Here is a 12784-nt window from a genome sequence, read left to right on the forward strand (position 1 = left end):
CTTTGGTCAACAAAAGCCATTCAAGTTGCAAAAGCCAATTTGCTAATTGTCCATTGTGATGAGGAGAATTCTCTATCTTCACTGTTCAATTTCCAGATCATCAATTTTAATATCTGGAGGCTTAAAGCTGATCACTTCTTCATATGTGATCTCTGAGGGGAAAACCAAATGGAAGATCTATTAAACCATGAATGTAGAAATGTCTTCAATGCAATAACAGAGGATATACTTGATGTAAAAAAACAAACTTACAGCTAAACAAAAAACAAAACTGTGGGCAATAAAATCGAAACCTCTATCTGCAGGGCCTGATTCAGAGGTGGAAGCAGTGTCGATTTCGGTCACAAGCGGCTGATGTTCTCAGTCTGTGCTTGTGTCCGAGTTGCTCTGCACATGCGTCCAGATGGTTACTGCCAGAGGAAGCAGAACATATTTGGACGGAGAGAGGGACAATTTCAATGGGTGTTCCTTGGTGGTAAGAAGGGGGTTGCCAGCTAGGCGTGGGCCTGTTGTGGACAGCCACTGCGTCTTTTTTTGCAGTTGCATTGGCACCATGTTCCGACAGACATTCTGAGCAACTATAGGGCTGCTATAATGTACAATAGTGAGACTGATGTGCGCAATTTATTATGCAAAGCGGCAGATGAGTCGCAGCCAGTGGGCGTCTCAGTAGGAAGCCAATAGGCTGCGGAATTACCATAAAGACACAGTCACATCTGCGTAAAAAGATAAAACCACGGCTGCAATAAAGCTCACTTCTGAATCAGGCCCATAATATTCCAAAGCTATTTATGCAAGCAAGATAATTACATGATCATGAAGGGTCTAACTCTACATTTCCTTGTGCATTCTGCATGAAAACCCTGAAATATTGGTTCCTGTAAAGAAAACGAAGCTCTCTACCTTTCCATTCATCAATAGTGCGCTCCTTGTTCTCTGTAGTTTCATCATAAGGCTCCGCTTCAGGCTCATCTTCTGGATCATGATACTGCTCAAAGTAATGATGTGAAAGGGCTTCAGAGGCAGAGATCCTTTTATCACTGTCTAAAATGAGCATCCTCTTCAGTAGATCAATGGCTAAACAAAAAACACAAAAAGGCTCCTATCAGCATTATGCTGCTTCTGAAAATCAGTAACACCATATGCGTATATATCTTTCATGTACACTGGAGACAATATGTTTAATGATGTTCCAAGAGATTAATTCAAGTGGCAGACTGTAAAAGTGTAGAGGAAAATGCAACACACCTAGAGGGTTGGCACCACGAAACATCTCATTCAGGTCTTGCTGTGGCATGTGTGGTAAGGATTCAATATATCTCCTAGCCTGGATGTAAAAAGATAAACTTACAATACAAGCTGCAATACATACACAAAATGTAAACTAATAACCATTATACATTTGTTTCATAAGCTTACAACAGAGGAGTCCTCATTTCAGAACAATCTTTTTCTTGCATGCTACAGATGTGTCATCACACACCTAGCGACAATACGCCATACGACACAACACCCAGTGCGACTGAGCTGCTCCAAGAGGTGTAGCATGTTGCATTTTTCTGTGCGTCTTGAGCGGCCCATACACGGTGCGATAGGCACCATGTGACGCGACAGGGGATCCGACGTCCGACATATCGGGCGGTCCCCACACATGGTGCGATCGGGTGGCCGACCGCCTGATATGCCGGCTCCCCATCCCCTACCCGCATAGCATGGGATCGCACATCACATCCCCTGATTGACTGAACCTGCAGGAAGATCAGGGGGTGTGATGTACGACCCCACAGGTGCGCGCTCGATTCGGCATCAGGCTCATACACAGTGTGATATAGCAGCCAAATCGTACCAATCCGTTGGATCGGCTGCTTTATTGCACCGTGCATGGCCCGCTTTATTCGCATCGCAGATGCAGCAAAACACCACTCACAGTGTACTAAAGACACTGGGCTGCCCTTTAACTGCACGGGAATTAGTTTTAAACACATGCAAAGTCGCAAATGAGGCACAACGGAACTTGGCCGGAGAAAAAGCCACGGGCGCTGCATCGGAGCACTTCATACAGAATCAGTCGGACACAAGATGTATAAATGTTGCATATCAAATTGATCAATGTAATCTAGCAGAGCTTTGTCACTCCTAGTTATTATATTTAAGTGAATAAGATGCACATTTTGAGCGAGAAAGTCGCTCTACGCTGTCAGGTTGCCTGGGACCTGCACGCAGAGAGGGGCTGTTTAGCGCGACTAAAGCCACAGTTTATGGAGGACACATCTGTATATGCATTATTACCAAGCAGATAGAACTTACATGTTCAGATGAAATTTTCATTAGAAATTCTGAATTAGGCGTGCCAACAACTTCCATTATCCTCTTCAGCTGGTCAATATCTTTAGTAATTTAGGAATTTTTTTTCCCCTTTTTTTTTTCTTGTATTTTTATTTTGTAGACAGGCTATTCTGATAAAGTATAAAAATAAGCACCTTCCAAAATACATTGATACATAGATTTGTTATTCTCTTCATCAATAATAAAACTGCAATAAATTATATTGTCAGGTCATAGAATTTCAAAAAGAACTATAAAAATGCTTATAAATGACAGATTATTGTGCTATAAAGATAGTCTGGTTAGAGGTAGGATTGGGAGATTGTCAGAAGCCCTTTGTAAATTGGTAGTTTACATTTATGTTTGTATATTTGTACAGACTTCAGGATTTATTATTTTATTTATTTAATGCTGGTATAGTAATGTACAGGACATAGATTTACTTGTACACAAGTAGTGAATGATCATTCCCCTTATTTGTACATTATGTTGGTTATAAAATTAGTAGACAGCTTGCCTTTATATACTAAGATGTTTTAGTTGATAATTAGGAAATAATGAAAATACATGCAGAAATGAATAGTGATAGCAATATAATCTACAGTAGGAAATATGGTGTCCCTTATGTATTGTGATATTATAATACACAACTGAACGGTGAATGGTGCTTTCATGGCATTAGATATATCAATAATACATCCATATATTATAAGGAATAGCAGTTGGAGGGACTATATGGCAAGTATAAACCTACTCAGTACGTAGTTTTGTACCTTTAAGTAGACTTCCACTATTTAAATTGCTTTACATTAAGAACGCTGGAACATGGATAGAAACATGCAGTACAGTAGAAGGATACAATCATTTCCTGGGAAGAGAGCTTTGCCTTTCAAAAGTTCTGCCATGATGCATCCAACCGACCAAATGTCAACTGCAAACAGTAAAACCAAAATATGGAAGGGTTAATACATGAACCTTTATATTTGATTGTTTATAATACTCTATTTAATTCTACATACATATATTTTTAGTAAAAAAAAATAGCAACACGTTTACAGTGAATTAAATTTCAGCCAACTTGAATGAATACAAGTTTCACATATCTCAGGAATGTGGCCCATACTGTGGCAGCAACAATGCAAACTAAACACCTGGAAATCCTGTAGTCTGATTCCACGTTACTTTCTTATGCACTCACTGACTCAAATTGTATATATTCCCAATTACTGACATCGTTCTGTTGTATTGTTTGATGATATTTAGGACTATATAATAGATCATAAGCTCTCAAACATGGTTCTCAGGATCCCAATCAGCTCATGTTTTCCAGGTCTCCTCACAGAATCACAAGTATAATAATTAGCTCCACCTGTGTAATTTATAAAATGTGTCTTGGAACACGTGAACTGAGTGGGGCCCCGAGGACAGAGTTTGAGAACCCCTGCGAAATATTATTGTAATGTTTCAAATAAATGCTAAATTGTACTGTGGTATACACAGAGAAGAGCTGGCATATGTTCAACTCGAGACAGGTCCCTCCATGTGACAGAAGTGAGATGTTCGCTGCACATCCATGGACGGCTATAGCTACTGAGAGCTGGCACACTCCGCTGGAATTTGAGAATACTGGGAAGAAACTGAGAAGTCAACAGGAGTTAAACAGTAGTTAGGGAAGTAGACAGATGAAATTAGAGCTTGTTAATGGAAAGGGAGAAATACAGTATGTGTGAGAGAGAAGTGTGAGAGGGGATGTAGTTATGAGACCGGCAGCCACGATGCCGCCGGTCAAAATCCCAAAGAGGAAGCCAGACAAAGGATTTAAGATGATAGGCGTCAAAATACCAACGCCCATCTTAATCTAGAGGGACGCCATGCCGTATGAGGTAAGTCCGGGGCGCCCTTACCGTTAGCCGCGGAAGGAGGGTTAGGTAGCATGGCATTAGGTTTGGGAAGGGGGGTTAGGGTTAGACACCCTGAGGGGGGAGGGTTAGGCACCACTGAGGGGGTTAGAAACTAAGGGGGGGGGGGGGGTTAGGCACGAAGGGGGGAGGGCTAGGTTAAGGCACTAACGGGGAGGGTTACGGTGTGGGGTGGAGAGGGTTAGGATACAAGATGGGAGGGTTAGGGGGGAGGATAAGTATACCCCCCATCAGGATACCAGCTATCGGGGTGCCACTGTCGGTATTTTGACAGTAGGCATCCCAAGCCAGCATTGCATACCGATTCCGTGTGAGAGTACAGATAGATAGAATTGAGGGAGTGAAAACACATAATAACTACCAACTTAAAGAAGAGGGGAGTGCAAGCCAACAGGTTAGTTTAGATGAATGGTTGGCCAGGAAATCAGAAAACATTATTCAGACATATAGAAATAAAAAGGAAGGAGGAGCATTCAATGGTAAAAACAAAGCAGGAGAGAAAAAGGGAAAAGATTTAGAAGTAGTACAAAAGCTGGGTACACACTTTAACGACCTTGCGAACTTACGGTCTGACAAGACGACAATATATATATCGTTACAGGATTAATGTTACCGCACCGCATCCTCCCATCTGATGTGCAGCACATCAGACAGGGAGATACACCCACACAATTCATCAAATATTGGCCCATATATTGTGTAGTATGTACCCAGCTTTACACTGATCTAGATATGTTAATAGGAATTTCTGAAGTGAAGAAAAATGTAAAGCATAACTAGTTAGTAAAGTACCAAAGGAAAGTGATTACAGAAAAAGAAACCATATTAGTCAATGTGAATAAATAGATTATTAAGCTACAGGGGAAAGAGAATTAATGATTACTGACCAGAAAGTTAGCAACATAAAGTAGCAGGAGCAGATACAGCAAGATGTAAGTATTCAATTAATAAATTGATTAATAAAGTTTGTAATGTCATTTATACCACCGTTTTTATCTGATCGACGTATAGTGATAGTAATTAGCGTAAGATACTATCAAATATAACAGAATAATACTATTGGATGATTAATAATAGCTTTGTACTTTAATTTACTGCCTGTGAACGTCTTGTTTAGTCTTCTCAATTCCTTTCCCTTACTCCATCCATTACAGATTATTCCTGAGTGTCCCGTTTCTTGGCCTCCCATCCTGTTTTGGGTCTCGCCTCTCTGTGGCGGCATTCTGTCTCCAACAAACTAGAGCATTCGCCATAAACAACGTGCTGACCAGAGTACCACACTAGTATATATGCCCTGTATCTGAACACGTCGCTGTAATAGCATTTCTACAGGATGAAACAGTTTAATAATCAGTGCACAACTTCCCTGCCTAGTTAGAAATAATTGCTGTACAATAAGGAAGTCACCATGGAATTTAAAGCAAAATATGCAATGAAATTATAATGGTTTCTGGTGCAATAGATTACATGTGAATCCTATCATGCTACCTGTTTGGTTGTAATGCATCCAGTTTAACATGATTTCTGGAGCTCGATACCATCTGGTTGCTACATATCCAGTCATTTCATCATCTGTTTGCCTTGCCAAACCAAAATCTAGAATCTGCAAAGGTGGAGAAAATAAAAAGTCCTTTTAAAAAGACATTTTTCATATAGGTTTGTTTTAAAAGCTCTTTTCTGTAAAAATGGGTAGATGTCAAATGCAATTCTTACCCTTAGTTCACAGTCTTCATTTACTGCTAAATTGCTGGGTTTCAAATCCTAAAAAAAAAAAATTAAATAATGAGATAAATACAATAAAAAAAATTGTGTTCCCATAAGGAAATGATGTTACAAGTGGAACTGAGCAGTCACCATCTGGTTCTAAATACAAAATGTCTTCTTCACACTGTAAAGTATTCAACAGGACTACTGCTCCATGTATGTGGTACTCACTCTCACCGAGACCCCAGTCAGTGCAATGGTAAAGCAGATGGATGAATGACACTGGCAGAAACCTGTTTTAGAATACACTAAACTTTCACAATTGTTGGTGCTGCCACAGGTGAATATCCCACAACTGAGGGTGATGCTAAAATGTAGGACTCCTTTAATACGAGAATCAAAAAGAGTTACTTACTCTGTGGATGATCCCCGCTGAATGGATATACTGTGGAAAGAAAGCACCAAACTTGTAACTTTAGTAAATAAACCGTGCTTAAACTAAAATCGCCCAGCCATACAAGACAGACAGAGATGGAAAATATAGATACTGAAAAACTGAGATTGTCATATTAATTTCTGACAGCTATAAATCTCAATTTCAAATAGCTTTTCATATAAACAATATAATGTCTCATGTCATTTTTCCACCTACGATAAGTGACAAGTACATTGTTCAACTGTTTGGAACTCTTGTGACTTCCCACATGCATACAATCATGGTAAGAGTAATGGGTGTATATTTTACTGCTGAATAAACACTGTGCTGTCAGTAATATCTGACTAGCAGGAGTCAAAACAAATAATGGAAATATTTTAAAACTGTACCTATCCAAAACGTGTTTAGTATATCAGACATGGAATAGAGCTGCTCTTTCTGCGATTTAAACTTATTCTGGTTACACACTTAACTATGTGTACCCACAGCACGAGGTCGTCCGCGGCGAGTGGAACAACATCCGTTGGACCTGCACGCAGGTCCGTCAGGCGTTGTCGCTGACTACACGCGACATAGTGGTACACACTGTCCCATGTGGACAATGCCGTCCGATCCGCCGGATCGGATGACATGTTCTCTAGTGTGTATCCGGCTTTAGTCCAATAGAATTGAAACCTTATACTACATCTTCCAATTAACAGTGCAATGAACAAAATAGGTTAATAATAGGATATGATTAGATACTTATCTCTGCTGCAGAGCAAAATATCATACTAAACAGGGGTATTCAATATGGGAGCGAAAACATTGTTTTTGCATTAATATCGGAGGTATGACGTCATTATCGCAGGTTTTACTTTTACACCGTATTCAATTTCAAAGACTTATCGCAGTTTTGAAAAGTCTTTGATAAAAAACGGTGATAACTTTTCACCATTGAATAGGTGTCGAAAAAAAGTGCAGAATTGGGGTTTAGGGGTGCAGATTTAAAAAAAATAGCCTGCACCCCTGGGAATGACCCCTTGAAACGATCTGTGTCAAAAAAAAAAAAAATGTTGGGGAACAAAGTTAAAAAATAGTGAACTTGACTGTGGGGGGGTCCCCAAGTATGCCCCAGGTGTTTTTTTCATTGCATCTCCTTGCGGCAGGTGGATTTTTCACGATTTTTTTAAGTCTCTTTAGCAGCTTTAAAATATGCTGACCCCCATTTTCAAGTACCCCAAATTTGATGGGCATAGTTATTTTTCCCCCCCAAAAAAATCTAAATGCTCTTCTGCACCACTTTCTTCAAAGTCGCATTTATGCACTTGCCGCGGCTATTAGAAACCCCGACTTCCTTCGGGAATTAAAAATGGGGGTACCCATAGTGATCCCCCATATCTAGACATCTTTAGGGGGGTCCCTAGAATATTTCCCGAAAATTCCCGTTTTTGTTATTCTGTAAAAAAAATTTGTAAAAGTTTACAAAAAAAAAAAAATGACATAAGGTTACCCCCCAAAAGCCAAACCAGCCCCAGGGCTTGCAGCCAGTGGTGGTTTCTAAAAATACGGGGAACAGAAAGTGTAGGGTTCCACCGTATTTTAGAAACCAACTCAAGGCTGCAGGGACTAGTGCTGGTTTTAAATATAGGGGGCAAAAACGACGTGGGGTACCCTCTATATTTAAGACCAGCACCAGACCCAACCGACCGGGGTGTAATGCCACAGACCCAATCACCGGGGCTCCAGGTCCAAAAGCATTACACCCCAAGTCGGTCAGCGCAAGCCGGTGATCTTGGGGGAGTTGGGGACCCCCGCTGAAGCCTGGGGCTTTTCCCCATACCCCTTGCTTGGTGGGTATGGGGGTAATAGGGGGGGCCAAATAATGTAACACCATTGTACTTTACAGTGGAACTACAAGTGCCAGCATGCCTGCCATTTTGCACTTGTGGAACTACAAGTGCCAGCAGACATGCGGCACCTGTAATTTCACTGTAAAATAAATAGTTAAAAAAAGACAAAACACACACACCGTGCCCAGTATAAGTTTAATAAACACACCTACCCATTCACACATACTTACCTATACCAGATCCCAAGTATGGGGCAGGTGTTTTTATTCATTGCGCAAAGTAGCGGCAGGTGCATTTTTTGCAGAATTTTAAAAAATTACCTTTAGGGACTTAAAAATATGCTAGTACCCATTTTCATGTACCCCAAATTTGATGGGACCACTTAAAAAAAAGAAAAAAAAACCTAAGTGCTCTTCTGCATCACTTCTTCAATGTCGGGGAAAAAAACACCTGCGCGGCTATTTAAAAACCCTGAGTTTCTTCTGCAGGCAAAAACGGGGGTATCCACAGTGATCCCAGAGGTCTGGACATCTTTAGGGGGCTCCTACAATTATTTCCAGAAAATTCCAGTTTTTTTTCGCCGAATCAAGTATCGCCGGGTCCCGTTTTCGACGATTTCAAATTGAATACGGGGATAAGCGGGAGCGCGCCCGATACTTGAACGCAGGTAAAATCTCCGATATGAAATGTAAACTTCGACAGCGAAGTTTACGTTTCATATTGAATACCCCTGTATATCCTAAGCTCCTTTCTCTGTATTAGGTGTAGGAGTTCACCACACATAATCACACAACAAAATCAGTGTGGTGTGGGGTTCTGTAGCACTGCCATTTTTTTAATGCTTTTATTTTTATTTTTTTAATTTAGTACCCTAATCTCTCAATAAAATGTAATCCCCAAATAGGCGGATTACAATAGAATATATTATCCAAGGTAGGACTGTCCAAATGGTGGCCTTTATAAAACACTGTTTCAGGGAAAACACTGTTTCTTAAAATGTTACAAACATTACACTGTCAAAATGAATTTGAGAAACAGAAAGGATCTACTGGCTAACACTCCTAAAGAGTCATACCGATCTGGTCTTGCAGACTGCCAGATACAGCAAGGGTGAAAAGGCAGCAAGCTATGTACAACATTAGATAAGTATATCACTGGTGCAGAGCTGCATAGTGAAACAGAATGCACCAGAGCACAAAACAAATAAAAATTATATTTGTGGTGCAAGACACAGACAAATACATAGAGGGAGAAATTAAAAACCAAACATTTTAGGGGTGACTGCAGTACAAATGGAGGTTTACAGAAACAAATGAAAATAAAATAAAATGTATTGTTGTACATTTTGATGGAAAGAGGCTCAACAAATAGCTTGATTCACCGTGAGCGAGTGTGAATACTGGATGTTTGTAATTCCTACTGAGAGCAGTCAAACCCTCCAAATACAGCCGTCTAGACCTAAGAATCTAGAACGCTCTAAAGCAGAACATTATAGAAGGCTTATCATTGCTGAACAATACAACATCCCCAAAGGGAAACTAGAAGAGTAAAAACACTTGCCATTCAAAACAGAAAACAGACACCAGAAACCTGACACATGAATTATTACCTTGAGACCACGAAGTAACTGATAAATAAGGAATTGGATGTGGTCATCTGTCAACTTTTGGCACTTTACTATATTATTTAGATCTGCTCCCATAAGATTTGTAACTAGATACCTGTAAAACAAAAAAGCAGCATTACTTATGAACAGACAATAAAATTAGCATTAAATTATATTGTAACATTAAGACAAGAAGCGGACTCAGAAAGCCAATGCTGTTGCAAAGCACAATCATGCACCTAAAGTGCCTTAAACTGTGATCAGCTATTTTAAAAGGGTTGGGTATGGGATACTGGCGGTCAGAATCTAGACTCCAGCATCCTGACAGGGTTAGGATACAGAAGTATCCTAACCCTACCCCTAAACCTAACCCTCCCCGCACCGTAAACCTAACCTCCCTCCAGTGCCTATCCTTAACTCTCCCCCTCCTGGGATCTAACCGTAAGCCCCCGCCCCAGTGTCTAACACTAACCCTAATACTTACAGTCTGGATGCTGGTATCGGGATTCCGGCACCGGCATCCTGACAGCCGGGATTTCAACTACATCCCATTTTAAATGTTCAGCGTTTATGTTACTCTACCAATGGGTCTGTGCATGTCTACACTATGTAATTAGATTGTAAGCTTTTTGACTACCATTTGAAGTTGCCATTTGGCCCAAGTTATATATTGTTTATGCAGTAAGATGACGTGTACAATTTGTGGCACTGTAGAAATAAATCTATAGGTACAATGAAACTTGTGGGAATATAGTGGTGTATGTAAGAGTGTTATAAATACTGTATTCTGCCAGAGTCTAAATTTACCTGACTGAGCCTCTGGTGTAGTAGGGTCTTTATGTATTTGTAACAGGTCTCAGAGAGGCCAGAAATACAATTAAAATGACCACTAAACCCTTACATTGCATTGTGCTATAACCATTAAAGGTAAAAACACATTGCTCAGTAATATCAGTTATAAGTGTGATTGTATCATTTCTCACTCCACCATCACAGGCAGCTGACATCACATCTTTACAACACTGGTCGTATGGCATGTCCCAGTGTCTGTATGTAAATACACAATACATTTCTCCATTGCAAGCCTTACTATTCATACTACGCCTGGAAAGACAGGGAAAAGATTCTTCTACCAAGCCATCCTTCAGGAAAGGGTGAGAAGCTAAATATGGCCATCAGCTATATACACTTCAGTTACTTTAGGTATGTTATTCAATGTTGTATGTTATTCAGCATTTGATAAAGAGTAGTGACCATTGTTTATGTGCCCTTAGAAATAATACACTAGTGAAACATGAAACGGTGGGTGTACTATGTACACAGCATCTAGGTTTACACATAGTATTTTAATATATAGACAACTCCCATTCAAAATACAAAAGCTTAATTAATAATGTCACCTACAACACTTAAGCTCATTGTAGTGAAGCGGCTTTTAGGTTCCTGCTCTCATATCCCCACCCACCATGACTCTGACCCAGCCATAATCTAGATTACTACAAGTATTGCTCATTCCTAAATATTACATCAGCCATTTAGTGGAATTTTTAGTAATCGCTGTCACTAAATCCAGTTTCTTCTCTTTAACCATACACAGCATGTGGGTACAAATATGGTAAAACAATTTTCTGGTTACTAAGATATGTAGACAACACCTTTGCAAAGACAGTTGAATGTGTTTTTAGAACCACTGTATCCTTGTAGATATTTAGAAAGTGTTGCTTACATTATAGTGCCTGTAACACTCCAACCCTTAAATGCAGAAGTAATCGCCACCGGAAACACTACCTTCAGTAATATGCTTCTCTATGAGACTTCCTATAATGGTTAAAACAGGGCATCCATCAACAGAATGAGGTTCCATGGGGTTACTAGTGTCTTTGTAGCAGGAGTTTTTAACTCTAGTCCTCAAGTACTACCAACAGGTCATGTTTTCGGGAGTTCTTTAATCATGCACAGGTGTGTCTACTTTGCTGTATCAGTAATTATCCATCCTCTTTCCACAAATTGAACTACACCATACATGACCTGTTGGGAAAACTTGAGGCTTGAAGTTGAAAATAACAGCTTTATAGCATTGATGTACACATATACAGAGTTTAGTCACTGGGAACCATGACAGAGCGCATTTCTGTTCCCTCCTTGTGTTAGAGGGAAATGATCTCCATCCATGTGCGTTTGCCTGATCTGGCACAGTTGCCAATTTCTCTCTATGGCGCATGCATGATCCATCCGCAAACCCACTTGCATCCTGCTCAGAATCAGGCCCTTTGTGCTGTTTGCATATATATGTTTCAGCCATGTTTTTAAGCAAAGTTTCCACATTATCCAAATTAATTTTTTAAGTGGTTTCTACAATTTCACCAGATTCATTAGTAAAGGAGCCTTCCATTATACCTGTGGAAACCCTATCCTTTATATCCATAGTTGTAAGAGATCTTGTTACTTTATCTCCATGTCTAACAGAGCTCTTCCTTAGTGACAAAGGATTCCTTCATCCATACTGTGCTATCCTCCCTTCCGTAGTCTGAGAATTGGAGTGGTTAAAAAAAATATGTTCAGGTTGAACAGAAAACCTTCCATCCCAGGCTGGGCAGATTTTATTTTGTTGTGGCTCTTTCCCATAGGTTCTATGAAGGTAGTGAAAAGAACCTTGGGGTAGATGTATGAAGCAGTGAAAAGATTGGAAAAGTATACCAGTGGAGAAGTTGCCCATGGCAACCAATCAATCAACTTTGAGGTTGCATTTATCAAAGTACATTCTATAAAATAATAGGTAGAAGATGATTGGTTGCCATGGGCAACTTCTCCACTGACACACTTTCCCAATCTTTTCACTGCTTCATAAATCTGCCTTGTCACTAATATAACTCTTTGGATATTAGTGTATCATTTCAACTGGGTGGGATCGGGTTCGGGCTCCATCCTGCTTCTGGATGCCATTTCGTCCTTGTGTAATGTG

At 40.0% G+C, this 12784-nt stretch overlaps 1 protein-coding gene across 1 annotated transcript in view; it reads right to left on the minus strand.

The window, feature by feature from the left end:
* Nucleotides 1–12784, minus strand: part of MAPK11 (mitogen-activated protein kinase 11) — a 47280-nt gene that overhangs the window by 971 nt on the left and 33525 nt on the right. The window contains exons 4-12 of the mRNA XM_088457628.1: nucleotides 9826–9937; nucleotides 6364–6393; nucleotides 5958–6005; nucleotides 5733–5847; nucleotides 3185–3256; nucleotides 2308–2387; nucleotides 1249–1327; nucleotides 904–1077; nucleotides 1–152 (exon numbers count right to left, since the gene is read on the minus strand). The exon at nucleotides 1–152 is cut by the window's left edge and continues 971 nt beyond it. Of these exons, the coding sequence (XP_088313754.1) occupies nucleotides 79–152; nucleotides 904–1077; nucleotides 1249–1327; nucleotides 2308–2387; nucleotides 3185–3256; nucleotides 5733–5847; nucleotides 5958–6005; nucleotides 6364–6393; nucleotides 9826–9937 (784 nt within the window). The 3' untranslated portion in view covers nucleotides 1–78. The remainder of the gene's footprint in view (nucleotides 153–903; nucleotides 1078–1248; nucleotides 1328–2307; nucleotides 2388–3184; nucleotides 3257–5732; nucleotides 5848–5957; nucleotides 6006–6363; nucleotides 6394–9825; nucleotides 9938–12784) is intronic.

Source organism: Taudactylus pleione, unplaced genomic scaffold, assembly GCF_031769625.1.
Source record: "Taudactylus pleione unplaced genomic scaffold, aTauple2 ptg000041l, whole genome shotgun sequence".
Classification (NCBI taxonomy): Eukaryota; Metazoa; Chordata; class Amphibia; order Anura; family Myobatrachidae; genus Taudactylus; species Taudactylus pleione.